The 20,670-nt window shown below is 37.4% G+C and overlaps 2 protein-coding genes and 1 long non-coding RNA gene across 7 annotated transcripts in view; 1 reads left to right on the forward strand and 2 right to left on the reverse strand.

The window, feature by feature from the left end:
• Positions 1-1,215, forward strand: part of LOC149046111 (uncharacterized) — a 21,433-nt gene extending 20,218 nt beyond the window's left edge. For all 4 annotated transcript variants that reach the window (XM_089206536.1, XM_089206538.1, XM_089206539.1 and 1 more), the window contains exon 28: positions 104-1,215. In XM_089206536.1, the coding sequence (XP_089062662.1) occupies positions 104-359 (256 nt within the window). In that variant the 3' untranslated portion in view covers positions 360-1,215. The remainder of the gene's footprint in view (positions 1-103) is intronic.
• LOC113668825 (uncharacterized) lies at positions 365-17,550 on the reverse strand. 2 transcript variants are annotated; one of them, XM_089206541.1, is made up of 19 exons: positions 17,280-17,549; positions 16,354-16,462; positions 15,551-15,627; positions 14,662-14,757; positions 13,887-13,925; positions 13,439-13,510; positions 12,983-13,045; positions 12,308-12,450; positions 11,560-11,626; positions 10,426-10,500; positions 8,649-9,339; positions 7,520-7,627; positions 6,111-7,013; positions 5,592-5,692; positions 4,728-4,809; positions 4,047-4,132; positions 3,550-3,643; positions 3,228-3,251; positions 365-2,895 (listed from the first exon to the last, which is right to left on the reverse strand). In XM_089206541.1, the coding sequence occupies exons 1-19, from the start codon at positions 17,388-17,390 to the stop codon at positions 2,813-2,815; spliced, it is 3,024 nt and encodes a 1,007-aa protein (XP_089062667.1). In that variant the 5' UTR covers positions 17,391-17,549; the 3' UTR covers positions 365-2,812. The 2 variants fall into 2 exon arrangements, with proteins under 2 accessions (XP_089062667.1, XP_089062668.1); XM_089206542.1 differs by lacking the exon at positions 7,520-7,627 and having other exon boundaries at positions 17,280-17,550.
• Positions 17,551-19,075: 1,525 nt separating this feature from the next.
• LOC149046112 (uncharacterized) lies at positions 19,076-20,574 on the reverse strand. Its single transcript, XR_016186646.1, has 2 exons — positions 20,443-20,574; positions 19,076-19,833 (listed from the first exon to the last, which is right to left on the reverse strand). It is a non-coding gene; the product is annotated as an uncharacterized LOC149046112 (long non-coding RNA).
• Positions 20,575-20,670: the final 96 nt, after the last annotated feature.

A 20,670-nucleotide genomic window follows, 5' to 3' on the forward strand; every position in this document is an offset into this window, starting at 1 on the left:
GTTCGAGGTTTGAACACATGACCTCTGCGATACCGGTGCAGTGCTCTATCGTAGAGGTCATGGGTATATATATTACAGTCATTTATTTTACTTTACCTTTCAGGGATAGGAAACGATATTTTGGGAGGGACTCGCAGGTTACGCCTTTGCCTGAGATTACGGGGCGTTCAAATTCAACATACAATGGTAACGATGGCATTCAAGGCGACGATCCCTATCATATGGAGATGCAAGACATTAAGGACAGCATTCGTGGGTTTTCTAACATGAATTATGAGCCCTATAATGATGCTGTTGGGATATGTGAACATAATTACGAAAGACTTGATTATGAAAGGCCAGACATTCAGACTGCATAGAATTTGCGGTCTGATACTGCTTTATTTTAATGATTCCTACAGATATCACGGTTCTCCTTCATCCAGGTCGTTGAACTTAACGTTTGGGTAAAATTCAATGGCGTCACTAATGCTTTACACCCTGACATCAATGCGCATGCCCTCCATACTGTATTCTCTACATCTCCAGAGGTGTTGAAAAAGTGTATTTGTTTAAGTTTAGTTGGTTTTTATTTCCTTTTTTCTTGTGACCTTAAAGTTTGATTCAAGGTGATGCTGTGAGGAGAAATTAGACGCTAGTTTCTCTTAGAAGTCGAAGGATTAAAAGCAACTTAAACTCAAACAATAATAATATTTGTCAGTTTTATTTCGAACTTAGTCCTTTATCAAATGTTGATTGCTTTCCATTAGAATACGAGATGCGAAATTTATATCTTCCCACATAAATTATTGGTCACAGTTATTGATTATCGGTAATTAATCGATCAATCGATTGGTCCAAGTGAATTGATGACTAGGGCTTTGAATACATAGTATGGGTATAGTTGCAGTCTTATGCTACAGCTGGAGTAAAGTTTTTCTCAATGTATATCGGTGCCGTGAATTTAATGCATAACGTGGTTAACGTACACGAGACGAGTATGCCTCAATGCAGCATATCTGCTTCCATGCGTTATCGGTACGGACCAGAAAAAGCAAACCTAAAAAGTAACACACACGAAAGAGAAAGATACAAAAAAGAAAAAACGATCTTTATGGAGGACATTATATTTTAACTTGCGTTTTCTTTGCATGCAATGACCAATTATTTGTGCATAGTGCGGTAGATATAGTATGGAGTGTTCATTTCATTAAAGTTCACTTATCCTTCAGTGAAGCTCTCGCGTCACGTCATTGCTTGTCGGTTATCGTGGTGACGAGTCACGTCATAGTTACAATAGGCGAGTAATTTCTTTTATTTTGCATTTTAACCATTATTTTCATCCTTAATAATGACAGTTTTATAAACGACTCTAATGATAATGGTAAGTAATTGCATTTATCAATTTTGGTTAGAGTATTGCTTTATTCTGTACAACCGTTTTTGGACCAGTTTGGCGTCATTCCAATAACGCATTAACTTTTAAAAAATAGGGAATATTTTGTTCAGAAAGGAAACTACAACAATCGCAACAACTATTTTATACTTCCCACCAGAAAAGAGTGACTTGCAGTTTTCAAAAATCTAAGTGATGGTGACTTATTCACTTCTCAAAGACGGAAAAATTAGTATATTCATTGAGTTTTTCTACTCACTTCTTTCTAAAGATTTCCTAGAGTTTCTAAATTTCATTAACATTTAATTAAACACCGTTAAAAATTCGAAATGAACTAGTCGCAAGAGTACCTTTTTTTCCCATGATAAGATCAAATACGATTACATAAAAGCTTCTTTTTTGGTCCTTTTTTTTATTTTTCTCTAAAAATAAATGAATCAAACTGATTATTTGGTGTGTTACACCTCGCAAAATTTCCCTATAAGGGAGTTAGTTCTAAATAGTGTCTCGCTTGAGTCGCAAGTATAGTTGGCCATTACAAACAAAACAGACATTTTCGAGACCCTGTTGGGTTTCCTTCCTTACAAACAGCAGCAGTCTCACATATTTTGCTGTCTGCTGTTTGTTCTGTCAACAAAATTGAGTAATTTGTTGCCAACTCTCTTTTTTAAATTGACTAATTCAGAGCGATTAAAAGCATACCACTGCAACTTAAAAACTTCCCAAAATGAGAGGCAGAAGAAGTTGACACGCCTTTCTTTAGCAGGCGGTCGATAAGCTTCCATTCAACTTAATAAACACAAGACTAGTAATTCATGTCTAATAAATTTCTTTAAAGTCCCCCTTCCCTCCCCCCCCAAAAAAAAAACAATGTTTCAATAAAAGTAAAGACCGTTTGGTTGTCACAAACACCAAGAAACATTAACATTGATAATAGGGAACGAAAGTGAAAAAAAAAATTCAAAAAGGAAGCTGGGCGAGCCATGACCTCCCACTCATTGCAGATGAGTAGTTCTCATGATAGTTTGCTGTGAAACATGTGTCCAGTTATGTGAGCATTTACCCCTACCGGTGTCTTAAAACAGAAAAAAAAAATGCAACCCTCTACCCTATTCCAGATTTCGAAATTGGAAAGAAATATGTTTTTCCTGACATTTACCCAAAAGTAAGCCACATTTAGGTTGAAAAATGAATTCTGCTGACTTTAAGGATTTTTTGATCTCGCAGGAACTCGTTCTACTGAGACATAATTTCCATTTTATCTGCCGAAAGATATACATTTACCTGAATTATCCAATTATTTTTGTACATCCAATCATAAAAGAGGTTCATAAAGGAAAAACGAAAAAAACAAAAACAAAAAGACGAAGATTGTTGTTTGACCCAAAACGTGATACTCTCTCTTTTCTTGTGTCAAAAGATAAAGGAAGTTCTAAATTATAACCCATGATAACCGAATGTTGGCCACTGCGCTGGGCATACTCTGGGACCTTTGGGCTTTTTCACTCTCTTCTTGTACCCTAAATGAAAAATAAATAAAGCAAAATAGGTTATTTCATAACTTCATCATTTCATAACTTCATATATCAATCAAATTATCTTTAAAAAAATTTCCACATAAAAATACTATAAAAATTAAAAAAAAATAAAAGGAGAATTAAAATAACACAAAATAAAATGAAAACAAAATATGGAAAAAAATAGAATAAAAAACAAACAAACAATCAATCAAAAATGAATTAGTCAAAGGAAATATATAATCCTACATAACAAAACAAAAAGACTTCAAATACACTCGATGAATAAGCAGAGCGAAAGAACTTCAAACTGTGTGAAGGTTTGATAAACGTACCTATATCATCCCATGGCACGACCACTGCAAAAAGTGTAAAAGTTGATAAATAGAAGATCAACGGGGCAGAGAGTAATGTTAACAATTTAGATGGCCACGATTTACAAACACACACGTACAAAACAAGAGATGATGGCAATACATTGGAGCTTATCGCCTGAAGAAGACCTGAAGCATGCCGTGAAAAGTTCATAATCAACATTACAAGTAACAACATCCTGAGACAAACGATAAAAACTATTACGCTATTAAACTACTAACGAACGATTTAGTATGAAGTATTGTGCCAAACTATAGGTGACCGCTGAACAGGCCTACTTACTAGTGGAACTCCCCAAACTGTTGGTTTTTGACGTCCCGCTACCACTGTGACTTGCATGCATTGTTGGATCAGAGAGACGCTTGGGTAGACTGCCCTGTCGCAAAGAGTAATCAACTAGTGAGATACATTTATCTAAAAGTTTAATTTTACTTTAGTACCTCATCAATTTTAATCATTATTCCTTGGAACTGAGCTACTCCATGCTTTTTAACAGCATTTGAGTTTCTCGCTCAAAACAATACATCAGCAACAGCAACAGCCGAATATAATTAAAAGGCAAAATCTGTTTATATGGAGTCATTGTCTATCTAGCAGGTTACCAGAGGACTAGAGACTCTTCGAATACGTCTAAATAAAATACGTGAGTCTTTTTCCAAAAATACTTCGCGATAAAGGCGATGAGAACTGTGAACGTAAGCAAGACAGGGTATCATGCATGCATGATATTCTCGTCATATTGGTGCACGCCCTTAAAAATTACATCTCACTAGACTAACCTTTGAATTACTTTTAACCATTTTCTTGAATCGGCCCCCTAAAGATCCTCTATTACTCTGCTGCACAGCTTCGTAAGGTTCCTCACCTGTTCATGAAAATGAGATGTATTGACGCTTGTGGGGGCGATGGTGGTCTTGAGGTTAGTGCGCTGAACGCCGTTGGTCGGGAGGTAGAGGTTCGTTTGTGTTATTGGTCAAAAGCATCAGTACTAAAGAAACTCTCTCCTCACACTCAGGAATGTACGTGGGTACCACGAAGAGGGGAAGGGGGGGGGGGGAAAGACCTAAAAAAACATGATGGGGGTAACCTACGTTGCATTAGCATCCCTCCATTCCGCCCCGAATGAGTAGCAAAACTCTTATTCGCTTCAGCAAAGGCGACCCCGAAAAGCTGAGTTTTTGTAGGTCTCATGGCTCAAGTGGTGATGTTATCTTTTATCTTTGTATGCACACTGAGTGACTAAATGGTAGGGAAAAGAACGCAAAAAAATAAAAACGACCTACTAACGGGTCTGAACTACATCGAAAAAAAAAACTACAACACAAACCCACGAAGTGAACGAGGAAGCGAGTGCGTGGAAAAATGGACAGGCGGACAACTGGTCAGACATAATGTGACCTCTATGCTTCAAATTACTTATGCAGCATGTTGAATGAAGTGAGTGAATTTGCTTTACGTACCTGGAACAAGGAACGCCTCATTGGTCTTCTCAGGGACGGCCGGAGGGGAATCGTCTCCATCGTTTGATGTAGACGTAGACCTCTGGGAAGAAATATAAGGGTTTGAAATATAAGTCACTCCTCTCTTAGAGTGACTATTATATTGCATCTAAGACAAATGAAAACAAAGATAAACTGGTGGTGAAAACATTGTAATCAACAAAATATAAACGACATCACATAAGTAATCCTTTTGAAAAATTCAATTGTGACTTCGCCAAGCGGAAATTTTCATGATCGACACCAGTTTTAATTTACCTCTTTAAGAATTAAGCTCCGTTTAAACGGCCACGATGGTTGATGATAGTTTTAACTATCACGCGTGTTTGAACGTGAATTATCATGCACTATCATGGAAAAACACCATCTATATGTTTTTGCCGTTTGAACGAGTGGAAGATGCTGAATGAGTTTTTCTGTCAGCAGTTTTGCCCAAAACGGGCTCAAACCGAAATGGCAAATGCTAACATGACTAAAGAAGCGGTCAAATATTTCGAAGAATGTCTCGTAACCCGTTCTAATCATCTCCTGGTAGGCTTCAGTATCTTTAACTCGCAACTTCTTGACTAAAAATTTTGAAATGCCACAGAAATCGCTGACCTAAGCATGCGCCATACTTGTTTATAATTACGCGATCTCCTAGCGTGATTTTGTCAACTATCATCATCAACTGTTCGAACGCAGACACGATAGTCAATGATAGTCAATGAAATTTGAAACTATCATCAACTATCATGACCGTTTGAACAATGCTTTACAGCTGCCCAAAATTTGACCATGAATACAACTGATCACGGTAATAAAATAATAAGATAAAAACCATACTTGTAAACTTCCTGAAGAAGTCTGAGTTCGGAGGCTAGGTGGTCCACTATCCTTTTTGTCTGGCCTGTCTCTCTTTTTCGAAGTAACTGTGGCGTAAAGATCTGTAAAACATAAGTTCTTCTGATTTAACTTAAGATGCCCTTTCCATCCAAATTATCTGCGAATAATAACCACATTCCCAAGACAGTAAGTGGCAGGAACAACATTGCAAGATGTTAAATTGCTTTGGATATCTAGGGACAGTTTAGTCAGAACCAATGGCTGACCGACAGGGTTTTCTCTTTTCTTAAGTTTTAATTTTATTTCACTGTATCTTTCCAGAGATCACCTAACCCTGAATATCAAGACACTATGACTTAAATTAAAGCCTAGCACACTACTAGACGATTTGTTTATCTTCTTCTTTGGGAGTTATTTTCTCTAAGAAGGAAACGGACCTATAAGGCTCCCACCGGAAGACAATTACAGCTCTTTGTTTATCGGGGTTTTGTTTGTTAACTCATAATCTTGTGTACATACCTGGCCCAATCGTCGCGTCATCTGAAGCCTGTGCTTCTCCATCAGGCGGACGTCTGATGGAAACGTCTGGTACGCTGTTACTCTTAGCAAAGAGTTGTTGGTCGTCTCTTCTCTTTAAAAGGGGCGACCCTTGCAGCTTCATTTTGGCATCTTTCTTCACGTCCAACGTATTTTCAAGTTTAGGTTGCTGCATTGGATGAGCAGGAACCATCTTTCCTGGCGGCTGCAAATGTCCAACCAGCTCATACGAAGGCTCAGCGATTGGCTTCTCTTTGACCTCCACAGGGGAACCACCACCTTTGTTTTGCACAGGAATAGCAGTATTTCCTTTGGGATGATTACTGCTGAACGGGGCAGGTATAAATACTGGAGTTGGTTTTACGGTCTTGCTCCCAGTCTCTGGTATCCCTACCAAGGCATAAGCCCCCATTTTTGGTCGTGTCTTAGGTGGTTCACTCTGTCTCTTTGGCTGTGTCTGCGACTGCGCATGTGGAGTTTTGCGCGGATCCTCATCAGCTGGTTTTTGCTTCTGATACTGTAGCTCAAGGTTAGGCTGTGGTGTCGTTGCTTTGGATGATGTAGAACCAAGCAAGCAATATGGCCCAGACTGTGAATTCTTCACCTCAAATCCACCAATGCTTGCATCGCCAATGGTACTTGAACTTGGGTCCTGGAACAAATCAGCACTCAGGGGACATCGCTTTGGTCCAGAATCAGCGTGAACCCTGTTAGGGACCGTACTGAAACCCTTTCGGTCGACGCCTTCTTTTACATTTTCTGGACACAAGCCTTGTGGTGGATTCTTGGAAGTTGTTTTTGAGTAACTGCTACCATGAATCCATGAATCGTCCAGTACATTTGGGGAGCTTGATGATCTTACCTCAATGGGCATTAAAGGTTTGACTGAGTAAAAAAGAAAAGAGAAAACAGGAAAAATTACTTCAGATGAGATTTGATGGGATAAGAACAGATGCAATGGAAAGGGATGAGATAATATGAAATCAGAAGAGATGAGGCGAGATGAAAAAGAAATGCAAAAGGGGATGAGATAAGATATAATAGGAGGCAATGAGATGAGGGTAGACGAATATAAGAGATGGAACGAAATGGGACGTGCTAAAATGAAACGATATAACAGGAGATTTTCCCTCAAATGGTGAAAGAGCTTGAGAAGAAATGAGATTAGAGTTTTTTTTCTTTTCTACAACTATGAAAGAGCTTGCCAATAAAGCAAATGATGTCTCTTCAAACGATTACAGAGCTTAGAGACGGTGATGTGTTTCATCAGTGATTTTACCACACCACAGGCGTTTTTGTTTCAGTAAACTGCATTTGTACCAGGTAGGACACGATAAATATGCAGACCATGGATTAATCTAAACATATTTCTTACGACATTTTTAAATTACCTTCAACATTTTCATATCTGACACCTGCACCATTCTTAGTTACAGAGCCTACGGAATGCCTTTTGGATGGCACCGGAGGAACATCATCTCCGAGATCAATTAACAGACCTGTTTTAACATTTAACATTATTACAAAACAACTTACGTTACTTTAATTTACAAACTAAATTATATACAACCGGCGAATAAGGTTTACTACAGATTGTCTACAGGCATGCTAAGGGGAATCCGGAGAGGTGTCTTTAGCGCAAGGATAACTATCAACAATATACTTCAGCAACTTATATGTGTGCGCACGTACGTATGCATTGCCTTTTTCCTGTGCCATTTCGGTATGGCATGACTCAATCAAACTAGCCTTTCAAATGGCATTAAAGATCTTTAATGGCGCTTTCGTTACTTGCTTGATTACTTTTCAGGGATACATTAGTTCTAGAATCATTCACATCTTTATAGATTTAATATTACATACTTTTTTTAGTTAAAAGTTAATTATCAGCAAGATCAATCACATAGACAGAAATAGTTAATAATCATAGCGAGCACGAATAATCAATTTTAGTGTTGTTACACCGCTTAGTGCTAACAGTGTGATTGGATAAGTAAGAAAAAAAACAACAACAAACAAACCAACAAAAAAAGAAAAAAAACAGAGTGCACAACATCAAACGGTTGCAAAGTGATTGTCTCAAGTGTATACATGACTCTCACAAGTGACCTGAAAATAAAGCAACTGCATAATAGAAGCCTGAACAAATTAACCCTTTAACTCCCATTAGTGACCAAGAGAGAATTTCTCCTTACAAGATCAACATGATATCAAGCAGGCAAGTGATGAGATTACAGAAATATATCACCTGGGGTATTATTAGAATTACTAATGAGATCTTGGGAGTTAAAGGGTTAACTGCTGCGACGGGAGTTGAACCTGTGCCTCCAGAGATGCTTGTTGGGGAAAACGCGAAAAGGTTCCGAAAGCACGAAATAAAACTTCCAAAAATTTTTCAGGAAACAAGTTGTGAATTGATTTACCATGTTACATATGTTTGTTCAATCGATTTTTGCAAAATACTCAGGGTTTTTCCCGGGGTTAAAGCTGGAATTCACAGTACGATGTAACTTAACATACCTTCAGGTACATGTACTGTTGGTTTTTTGTCTTCGCGCTTTGCAGAAACCACAGGAAACTCATAATCAGACGAAATGACTTTCTTCATAGGTGGAGGCATTTCATATCCTGGACTAGATACTGGTGAAGGAGTCATTCCCTTGGGCACAACCTCATAGTCAGAATTCGTTGGACTCTTCTGTTTCATCTCAAGTGGGCTTCCATTGCCTGTTCGAGCTCTGCTTGAATTTGAACCAGGTATGTTTGCTCTATGTGCTGGACTAAGTGGAGCTGCAAATGGCGCTGACGTTTCGCGTGCTGGGGATACCGGCGTAGTTTTAATAACTTTGGAAGGAAATTCAATATTTACGTAGTCACCGTTAGCATGCGCTGATGATTTTGCCGCGGCAGCTCTGTCAAGTTTTGGTAGATTGGGTTTACTTGCCAGCTGTGGTTTAGAATTGCTTTTCGTCTCTTTAGGCGAAGGCAATGGTGCCAAGGGTTTTGGAGACGATCCATTCTCGACGTCACTCTGCCTCCACCGACTAACACTGTTTAAGAATTCACAGTTTTCATAATCTTTATTCCCAGGAGGTGATTGAGGCGAAGTAGGCAATTCCACATTGACATACGTGTGAGACTTCATCCTCTCTCTATCGAATTCTTCTTGAACGAGTTGAACAACAGCTTTGTAAACCAGTGCGTACTGCTCCTGTTTGAAAGATCAAAGTGATCTTGTCACAAATACCCTTTAATGGGCACTTTGAAAATAACTTTTACTAATAGAACAAGAAAAATAGGAAGTTTTGAGCTCGGTAAAGAAACAGAGAAAGACAAAGAAAAAATTCTGAGTTTCCATGAAGAATCGAACCTCAGACCGTCGGATCCCGCCCTCTGATGCTCTACCACTAAGCCACAGAGACTTTACAGCGAGCGAAGTCTATTACGAAGTTCATATGACACGTGTGCTGTATACTGCTAGGATCAGCGATGTCGATAGCGTCATGTTTGGTAATAGAATAAGAAAGACGGCAAGTTTTCAGCTCGGTAAAGAAATAGAGAAAGATGTTTTTCATCTTGTCACGAGTGTGGGACAAAGAAAAAAATTCTGAGTCCCTATGAGGAATCGAACCTCAGACCTTCGGATTCTGCGCTCCGATGCTCTACTGAGCCACCAGCGTCATGTTTGTTGATATAATAAGAAAGATGGTAAGTTCTGAGCTCGGTAAAGAAATAGTGAAATATATTTCTCATCTTGTCACGATGGTGGTGAGTTTTGGGACTCGGAATTTTTTCTTTGTCTCATGCTCGTGACAAGACGAAAATTCGTCTTTCACTACAACTTTTTACTTCTTTGTCTCGAGCAAGTTTTAATTTAAATGTATATTATTTTTATAGATTTTTAGTTTACACTTTCTTCAGAGGACCCCCTGAAAACCACTTGGATGAGACTCATGGGATAAATCGCTATTCGGTGGATAAATCGCTATTCGGTGGATAAATCGCTATTCGGTGGATAAATCTCTACCCGGTGGATAAATCTCTACCCGGTGGATAAATCTCTACCCAGTGGATAAATCTCTACCCCATGGATAAATTCCCATCCGGTGGAAAAATCTGTAACCCACGGATAAATCTCTACCCGGTCGTTAAATCTCTGCCCGGTCGATAAATGTCTATCACGTGGATAAATCTCTATCCGGTGGATAAATCTCTAACCGGAGGATAATTCTCTACCCGGACCTTGATCTACACAGTATATCATGACTGGGAAAAACAAACTTTGATAACATAGTACCTTTGTCTGAACCATGGCCATCCTTTGCCTTCTAAGATCCGCTACTATGTTATACACACTAAAATTAGCCGTCTTCTGCAAGGTAACGTTATGAATGTGTTTAATTTGAGAATCACTCCTATTTTTTAATACATCTTTTCTTTTAAACTGATTGGCACGCAATGGTCTACCAACACTTATACGAACAGCGAGGCAGACAGACAGACCTGCTGAAAGTTTTGTAAAATTTATTGACTAAGGAAAATGTGTTTCCGCGAGCAAAGAGCCTTCCATTGCGCATTATTCATACACATATCCTTAAATTGTTTTTAAGTTTTCACCTTAAATTAAACTTTTATTGGAAGTTTTAACGTTTTGATGACAGGCTCCTTCAGAACAGCTCACCCATATCCCCATAACTGCGCGTGCAAATACTCAACAAGAAAATTCCATGCTGCTGAGCCTCTGTTAATCCTTAACACCCCACCCTTTTTTCTCATGATATTAATGAATGATTTGGCAGTTTTACTGCAAGGAGAATTTGGATGTTGGTCACTATTCAAGGGTTTAAAGGGTTAAGTAACAGATCACAGATGACATCAAAATGTGAACCAAAAAAGGCACAGATGAGGTGCAGCTGAGTGTGAATTCTTTTGTCCTTAACCCTGTAACTCCCAAGATGTCATTAGTAATTCTCCTTACTGTCTGCTATACAATTCATCTTGTGTTATTTCTGAGAATTTGGTATTGGATCAACAAATGATCCCCTAATTGATACTTTTCTTAGTTCTCGTCGCATATCTTCTTGATTTTGTATTGATATTGTAAGGAGAAATTCGATCTAGATCACTCATGGAAGTTAAAGGGTTCAGAGAAGTTGACATCTTCTGTAGTTTAATACAAGGACTGCACAGGTCCACAGAAACATGGAATGGAATCCATTAAGTTAACATGATAAAAAAGCAAGATGTTGTTTTTGGTGACATCATCCTTATATCTGTCCTTCACTAGCAAATAAACAGTGAATCAATTAAAATGTCTTTATAATTCAGCTTGCCATGCATCTAAAATACTCTGGATAGACCTGAGAAGAGTTTCCTTGAGGGTGATCAGAGCTGCATATAGAACATTATCACTGAGTAATTTTGTACTTACATGTATTTTAAGAAGAGACCATGCATAATCCACAGCACAAATTGTTCCTGTTCTACCACAACCAGCACTGGAAAAGAAAAGAAATCATATGATTAAAAAAAAAAAGGTTAATAATGTCTCTCAAACTGTGCCAAATTACTATCTTAACCCTTTACATCCTAACATCAGCAGTGATATTCTCTCCACTCTTCTCTGTACATTTCTTTGGATACTGACAAAGGGAATTTACTCAACAATCAAAGCATCTTAGGTTGGAGATTATTACCTTCATTCTCATGGTCTTAATAAATTATTCAGCAATATTAAATCATTGTAAGGAGAAATAGGTCCCTGATAACTTTGACTAGGGGTTTAAAGGATTTAAGGACTGTTGTGGACTGAAACTTTCTCATTACATGTATTTGATAATAAACACACAAATAAATCCAGGGAGGAAGTGCCCAGCATGATGTGTGTCCCTGCAATGGCCACACCATTTCCTTATTTTACATCTTTGATCCCTTGCATCTAATTTCCCCTTACAATATCAACCCTGAATCACACATCACACATCAAGGTCATGATCACAACTAAAGAACTTCCTGATTGCCGAACAAATTCTCCTTGTCAGCACCTTAGGAAATGCATTGAGAACAGTATTGAGATTTATGCATACTGATGTTTGATCATCAGTTGAGGGTTAACATTAGATTTAATTGACAATTAAGTTTAATTATTAATAACCAATAATATATTTTTTTGACAATACCTGCAGTGGACTAATAACTGTTGTTTTCTATTTCCTTGTACAGCCCTGAGGGTTTTGTTCAATTCTATGAGGGGTGTTGCAGATCGTGGGACATCATGATCAGGCCAAGCTGTATACTGCAACTGTGTCACCATCATTTCTTCCTGAAAAGTGAAGCAAAATAAATTGACAACTATTCTCAATAGTGGAGGTGGCTAGAGGTGGATATTCACCAAGCTATGCAGCAGCAAGGTAAATATCCAGCACTAGCCATAGAAACTGAGATGAATAGTTATTTTAGTATATTCTATAACAGTGAGATAATATTAGTGGTGCAAAAAGATGGTTTTTACTAATTTATTCCTGATTAATTAATATTATTAATAATTAATATTTTTGAGTGCAAATCCTGTGCAAGTTGTTCAGAGGTGAATAGCAAAGGATGTTGGGAATTTGAGAAGCCAATCAGAGGGCAACATCAATGCTATCCACTGTTTTAGTATATATTAGTAGGAAATATCCAGTTATAAAAATTCAAACCTGTTTAATTAAAATGACTTGTAATATGAGTTTCCTGGCTATTACAGAGCCCAGGCCTTAGCAATTTTGGGGTAGTTGCAGTTTTAAATTCAATGAAATTTTTATCTAAATGTCAATAATTATTTACTTTTTTCATATGATTGTTTGCAATAATACCTTGCCAGATTTCATATTCATCGTTCTCATGATAAACCCTTCTGCAATATCCTCTGTAGAAATCTGTTACAAGATGTGAAAAGACAAATATATGACAGTCACAACGCTCAAAATGCTTTTATAATCAAGTCATGTACAGCTATACTGCATGATTGTAGCTAGTATACACATGACATATTAATTTGTCAATCTCATTTTCTATTGATACTAAATGTTAAATGTTACGTCAATTACAGAGAGGGCAAAGACCAGTGCATAAAGAAAATATCTAAGAATATAGTTGCATATCAAAACAATTCAGAATAAAAATATTTGTATCAAGAGCAATTGATCACTTATAAAATAAGGCTCCTGACACAAAGATGAATCATTATTAATACTAGCATTTGTCAATTTCACAGAATTGATTTGGACATCAAAACAAGATCAAAAACAAAAACTCAATCAGTAACTCACCAATGATATTTCCAAGCCAGCGAAATTGAGTACCTCATCTGTGCTTTCTGGCCAATATCTTTTACATTTTAGCTGAGATCAGTAAAGAGTAAATAATTTAAAAACTGAAAATACCTCCCTTCCAGTATTGTTTTCCCTTTTTCAAACTTTTGTTATCCACTTAAGACACAAGTAATCATAATGACAAATAGAGGCTAAATGAAAGTAAGACACTACATAAGTGTCCAAAAATTTAGTATAGACAAGGGTATCTTTTGATCTTTGCTTTCAACTTTTTTTCTTTTCTTCTTTTTTTTTTTTGGGGGGGGGGGGGTAAAGGGGAAGGTTGAGGGCTCAACTTGCTTACTCATGCTAATTTGGTCTGGCGGCATATTGACTAATGTCACGGTAAAGTCATTTGAGTTCTTCTCACCAAGTTGATTATACCTGTAGAAGAATCAACACTCACCTTCCCCATCTCAATTTCTCTGCATACCATTATCACAATCTATAGATTCAAACATTAGTTGACATAAAGTGTCAGTCATTACTCCAAGAATTAAAATCATCTTTTACTTCTTTTACTTCAGATTGACGATGGGAAAAAAAAAGCATTGAGTGGGTAAGACTCTCCTCCAAGGTTCCTTCTCAGTGAACCCACCAAGGCATAGATGTAAACAATTAACAATACTCCATTTCACAGTTGGGTGCTTGGTTGTTAAGCTTTTGAACAGGGGTGAGGCTAAGGGTGACCTTGTTATGATACATACCTTGCCGATTTTCAAATGTGAATTACTTTGTGATCATGGTAACTAGATACTGGTCTCTATACCCACGAGGTCACCTTCAGCCTCACTCCAAATCAAAGGCTTGGTAACTAGATACACAACTTTAAAATGGCATATTTTGAGTATAATTTCCCAGTGTTCTATCATATAAATGCCCCAACTGACTGAGTTTTCACTATTCAATACACTCAGTTTTAACTATTCTGTGACAGATACAATTTTGTGAGTAGCCAAGCATTTGTAAACAAAATAAAGTAAAAAACCTTGAACCTTTCTTGTGATAAGATTTTGAACATCAACCAGTTCTAAGATTTTTAACTAACATGGTTAGTCTCTTTGCTCTTGGTTTCTAGATGTTAGATATCTCAAGCTCCTGATCTAACTGTTAGTTATCTGAAGAGCCTTGATAGAAAGGAGTTTACTTAAGAAACGGCCAAGTTAAAAAAAATGTATTACCTGGCATTTGTGAGATGCTATCACTCTCCAGAAATCATCAACTGTTCTTGGCAAAGGACCTTGTAGAGCTAGGTAATGAGTCTTCCCATCTGGTCCCTGATGATACATAGTTTTATATTGAATCATCCAGGTTATAGTTTGATACAGGATTTTTTTTTCTCTTTCTTGATTAGTTTATTTCTTTATTTTGGTATTTCTTTTCATTATTTTCTATCTTTTCTCTTATTTCCCTTTTTTTTCCTTGGTTATGTGGCTTAGTAAAACTAGTAAACAAGGTGAAATTGTGTTGGAAATGCTCATTAACTGCACAAACATTCTTCAGTTACTGGAGACAAAAACATAACTTGCAAATAACCTTCAGCTGAAACATATTTTCACTTTCAAGTTTAAATATTTTCTCAGAAACAATTTAGTTTTTAAATTATTGTGACACTGAGCCAAAAGTGAAACCCTTTTGAAGCATTACAAATGTAGCTTAAAGAAAGTGTCACTCAAAAATGTTTCCTGCATAATGTGGTGACAGCCTGCAGTTGTATTACATTGTTTCCTGTTTTCTCGGTTGAATTGTCTAATCTTTTAACTCCCAGATCAAATTTGTAATTCTCCTTACTGCCAAGCATATCATTCTTACAATGTTAGTTCAGAGAATTTAGTATTGGATCAACTTATTATCCCCAAATTGATATTTTTCTTTATTCTCATCACTCAACTGGTTGATATTGTATTGTTATTGTAAGGAGAAATTCTATATTGGTCACTCATGGGAGTTAAAGGGTTAATTTTTCATTTACCTTAATTACACTACTGACTGCAAATCAGATAACAGTGAAGTCATTATCCTCATCATGGGCATGAAGTCTCTAACTCTTTCCTACACTGTATATTATACCTTAATGTAGTTTCCATTGATGTAGTCTGAGCCAGGTTTACCAGCCAGTGATGGAAGAGTGATACGATTATAGTCAACTAAAAGTATAATAACAACAATTATCAGCCATGATAGATCAGTATCAACTGCCCACAAAGATGTCGACTGCATACAAACATCATTATCCATGCAGTGTATATTTACATGTTTTGGTTCAAGTTTGATCATTCTCATCAAAGTTTATGAAGGTTTTTTTGTTTCTTGCATTTTTTTTCAAATCTACTCCCGAAATATTGCACTGGTTGGGAAATTTTTACATAAAGGAGAACTAATGCTACTGAATAATCAAAACATAAATGCTTAGACTTTGTAAACTTGCCCAGGCAAACATAGTTTTGCATAACTTGACATGTGCAATAACCCTTGAAATTATGATTTGCAGTTATATTTTCAAAAGCATACAATTAAATGAGCAGTTTCATAAGTTACATCTCATCTTCTAGAACCCGCCACCATGTTGTACATTGTTAATCCTTTACACCCTCACATCAGTATGCATATTCTCTATACTTTTCTCTAAATATTTCCTAAGGTGCTGACAGAGAGAATTTGTTTAATGATCACACCATATTTAGTTGGTGATCATTTTCTTCACTCTTGTGACCTTCATGTTTGATCTAGGGGTGATATTGTAAGGAGAAATTAGATGCTAATCATTCTTTGGGTTTTTGAAGGTAGACTAAGAACAGAGCAATATCTCATACAAAATTTTTAAAACTAGAAGACATTTGAAAACTAATGAAAGCAACTGAATAAATACTTACATGGCACAATATCTTTATATCGGTTTTTAGGGCGATTATACTCAAGCTCTCCTTGATGAGTACTGTATTCTGGATCTTTCTTCAATTTAGAGGACATATCCTTCAATTGCTACAAAATATTAAATGATAGATTGAAACATAAAATCGACAAATTAAAAATTATGTTGGTGGGAGGGGCAGGGGTTGGTATAGCCAACATGGAGTTGTATTTTACCAAAGAAGGAGGTTTTAAAAATTTTTCCTTTGGCCAAAGGAAAAGAAAAAAGAAAATAATAATAATAATAATAATAATAATAATAATAATAATAATAATAATAATAATAATAATAATAATAAAATTATGCATTCCGAGTGATCACTGCCCTATGACACCACGATCACACCATAGAACTTTCGATATGCTTTTAAGCACAGTTGCATAATTAATAGGATTTTACTTTCTATACCTCTGCTAAGAATCAAGATCTTTTCTATTAGAGCATTCACTAATCTGTAACTCAACAACAAGGTTGCTCACTTAAAATTTTACGCTAGTATTGCTGATCGATCTCTAGGAAAAGCAGATAATGAAATTTGTTTACCGACAACGCGCTCTACAACATACTTTCCAGTGACTTCCGGTAATCGTTTTGAATGTTTGATTTAAAGATAAACCTTCGTCATCTTTATCGATAACATGCCGGTCGTCGAATAAATCGTGAACCGCGATGAAACTTTAAAGCAAATTAATTTGATCTCCAGGTAGTTATGTGCAGAATATTGAAATAACACGGAAATTAGCGAGTAGTCAAATATTTCGGTTTCACCAAGTTTAAGCAGTCACTTAATTCGACGAGAGAAGTAAAAATTGAGTTTCGAAATTAAAGAAAAGAGTAATCATACTGTTAGGTTTCCCTTGGTCCAAAGAAAAGAAGGGATATATATACCTGGAATTCTCTCGCAAAACCATTCTCTCGCCGTGCATTGTTCGAAGGATGTAAACTCTCTGCGTGACGAAGGAAAGACTGCAGTCCCTCTGGGATCTTTGCCGAAGACATGATCAGGAGTATATCGGCAAAAGCGGCTGATCAAGATGTTGTATACTGCTCCATTTTACTGCCAAGGAAACTTGCAAAATGTTTGCGGAAATAAGTAGTTGCTGAACTTTCCGCACCAAAACAAAGCTTCATCTACACGGGTCTGCCTCTTCTTGTGCTAGAGAGCGCATGCGTTGTTACCCAGAGTTCGTCGCTCCACCGGATGTTGTTACAAAATGAAACTTCCGGCTTCTATTCTTCCTTGTCTTTGTTTGAATAACGCCGGTATTTCTTTATCACTTGAGCTGATATTTACATAAAATCCCTCTTGTATCATGAAATTTATTAGAAATAATTCAGTACATTAATTTTTGTCTCGGCCGGAAGAAATAGCCTCCTCGTAACATTGACGTGGGTGAGAAAGGGATGGCGGGAAAGACAAAGATTAGGGACGACTTTTTCCTCTCACACGTTCACCCTACCCTTTACACTTCACGCTCTCACCCTGCCCGGGTTGGTTTACCCGCTGGAGGACGCCTTAGGACGGGTTGGTACAAGTCTGACTATGTCGATATGACGAAAATTGCAGCTTTATTTTTGCTAAGTCACCCTATAGAAAAACGCACTGAGCATGCGCGGCCTTAAGGGAAGTCTCAACTGGTTTCATCTAAGGAAGCCGTAGGAAGCCGTAGCACAAGGGAAGACTGACAGAAGCACAACATTTGGCAGGTATCATCGATCTGCGAGATTTAATTTTCGAGCATGACAAAAGAAAAAAAAAGGGGCACAAAGGAGTATGTCGATAAAATAAATGCTGTGTTAAGCGGTCTTCTGCCACGCACGTTTTCATACTTGAGTTTGCTTACCCACCCTTACTCAACACGCTATGTTGCATGCTTTTCCCAAGAGCAAGTATGTGACACGCGAAGACGTTCACCGGCTCTAGCCTTACAATTAGCACAGAAATTGCAACAACCAGTTGGTGGCGCAAACAGGAGGAGTAGGGCGACCCAGGCTTGGGTGGTATTGGATGGCCTTTCCAAAGTCGAATTCCTTATCTATATTCTTCATTTTCCTTCAAGCATTTCAACAAATATCTGAGCAACATCTTCATTCTCACTCTTTGCTCTGTAGATGACTGGCTCTTGTGAATGAAGCTTGTGAATGAATGAATTGACGCAAACGATGTGATAGCCGCCGAACCCACATGATTTGTGCTTTTGATACTGATTAGTGAAGCTCTCCTCCTTCCTCAGCTTGCATGTGCCAATCGAAATGATTCAAAGTCAGCGTGAATTACGAATGAAACTCTAATAAAACGATCGTAATTCTTGAATTTGATATACAGTATTATTCCTTCCTTATTTACTTCCAGCATCATGATACGTATTGCTTCATTGTTTGAGCAGTATAAATCGTGAATTGTTAAATTTTCTTCAAGCGGAAAGTGACTCAAACATCTTCCACAGAAGAACTATTGACGACCCTGTATCGATTCGTAATCATGACAAACAATCAAACAACATCGCAGCAATCTTATGTATGGGGCCTGTCAGCTGATCCTATGCATCTGCACATATGTCACTCGATTTACAATCATAGAATGGATCGCCACTGTCTTTATATATTTAAGACTCAGTAACGATACCCTTGCCATTGTCACGCCCTATTCAATCTTCATAATGATTTAAATATTGAACAAGTGGCGACATGTGCAAGTTCGATGTATTTCAGTTCTACTATAAATTCTACCTTTCTTGTGAGCTTGGTCCTGTTCACAGCTTAAGCCGTTGTTATGATATCGCTGTTGATTTGATAGGTATGAATCTTATAGTCTTTAAATTTACACAGAATAGCTATGAACTCACTGTAGATTGCAAACGATTGAGCTGAAAAAAAATTATAGGTACGAGATTTACGTTATGATGACGATGATAGCTTGTCTTGGTTAAAGATCCAACGAGTGTCAAAATCAGGGTAAGTACACTAGTATATAGTAACTCCAGATCCATGTTTGAGAACTTTCTACCCAGCTTGAACGTTTGCAAGCTTACGTAGATGTTTAGAAATAATTATAGTTATCTTAATATAAGCTGCGATTTCCCGAGGTGAAAATACGGGAAGTTTGAGTACCGTGAGAAAGAAAATATGATTTCAATAAACCTGAAAGTAAAGAAGCTATTTATTCCAAACTAGCCATGCGAAATACGTTCTGTTTACTTGCAGTTCTTCTCGATAATGTTTCCGGATCCTCCTCCAGGTCTTTCAGCAGGGACTACGCTGGATTGGTCCTTCTTCGAGCAGAGGAGTCAGAACCGCGTATAATGTCCTAAGTGAGGTATCTGGCCCTTCCTCACACACCGGCTGCCGTCGCATACTTTTTCCGCAGGTCTTCGCGTAACCTGACTTATAGCGCCTGGCTGCTCCTGTTTTCAAAGTTCATCGTCCAGAACACCTTGCAAACCTGGGTATAATACAACGCCGAGAGGCAATATCTGAGCTCAACCGTAGGTAATTTATAAGTTAAAGCATCAAGCTTGCTATTACGAACGTTTGAGGTACTTCACTGTTGCTGATAGATTGCAGTAGGTTAAGTCCAATGCAAGACAAAGAGTGAGAAAAAACCTTAAATGGCAAAATTTGAGAGGCTTGCAAAAACTGAGCACTTTATAATGTGAAATAACAAATGATACAAATAAAAGTAAGCGACAATTTTTCTCGAAGTCGAAGGAGATACGTCTAAGGTGCGATTTTCACATGTAACCATAGCAACAATGATCTTTTAGCGTGTGAAGATATCATATTTTCTTACTTAATGTCCATATCATCTATTATACAGTGCTGACGATTAAACAAAGAAGAGTATCCAAGGCGAGGTCAGTAAACAAATTAAGCAAGTCCACCAATGCAAATTAGAAAAGAGGATCAGAATAAGGAAACCAGTTGCGTTCGGACTTTGAATTCATAATTTACTTAAATATTTAATACTGTATTTCCTTGATTCGATTTGAGTATTTTTATAACTGCTCACGTTATAATAACGTCGATTACGGCGCTCGGCATGTTTACAAACCTTTGTTTAGTTCTTCTGTTGCTATTTGCTGACTCGCTTGTTCCGAAACTTCACTTTCAGTTGATGAAAAAAGCTAGAAAGAAGCCCAGGAAAAGGTCAGACAAAGTACAATTTGGCAGATGGCGTGACAACTTTAGCTCTCTCGCTCTATGTTCTATACTCCGATAGAGCACGCTCTCTGAACCAATGACATCGCGCGTTATATCCGAACTTTATTATAATACCAAA

Source organism: Pocillopora damicornis, chromosome 5 (genome assembly GCF_964200805.1).
Source record: "Pocillopora damicornis chromosome 5, jaPocDami1.2, whole genome shotgun sequence".
In the NCBI taxonomy this organism is placed as follows: domain Eukaryota; kingdom Metazoa; phylum Cnidaria; class Anthozoa; order Scleractinia; family Pocilloporidae; genus Pocillopora; species Pocillopora damicornis.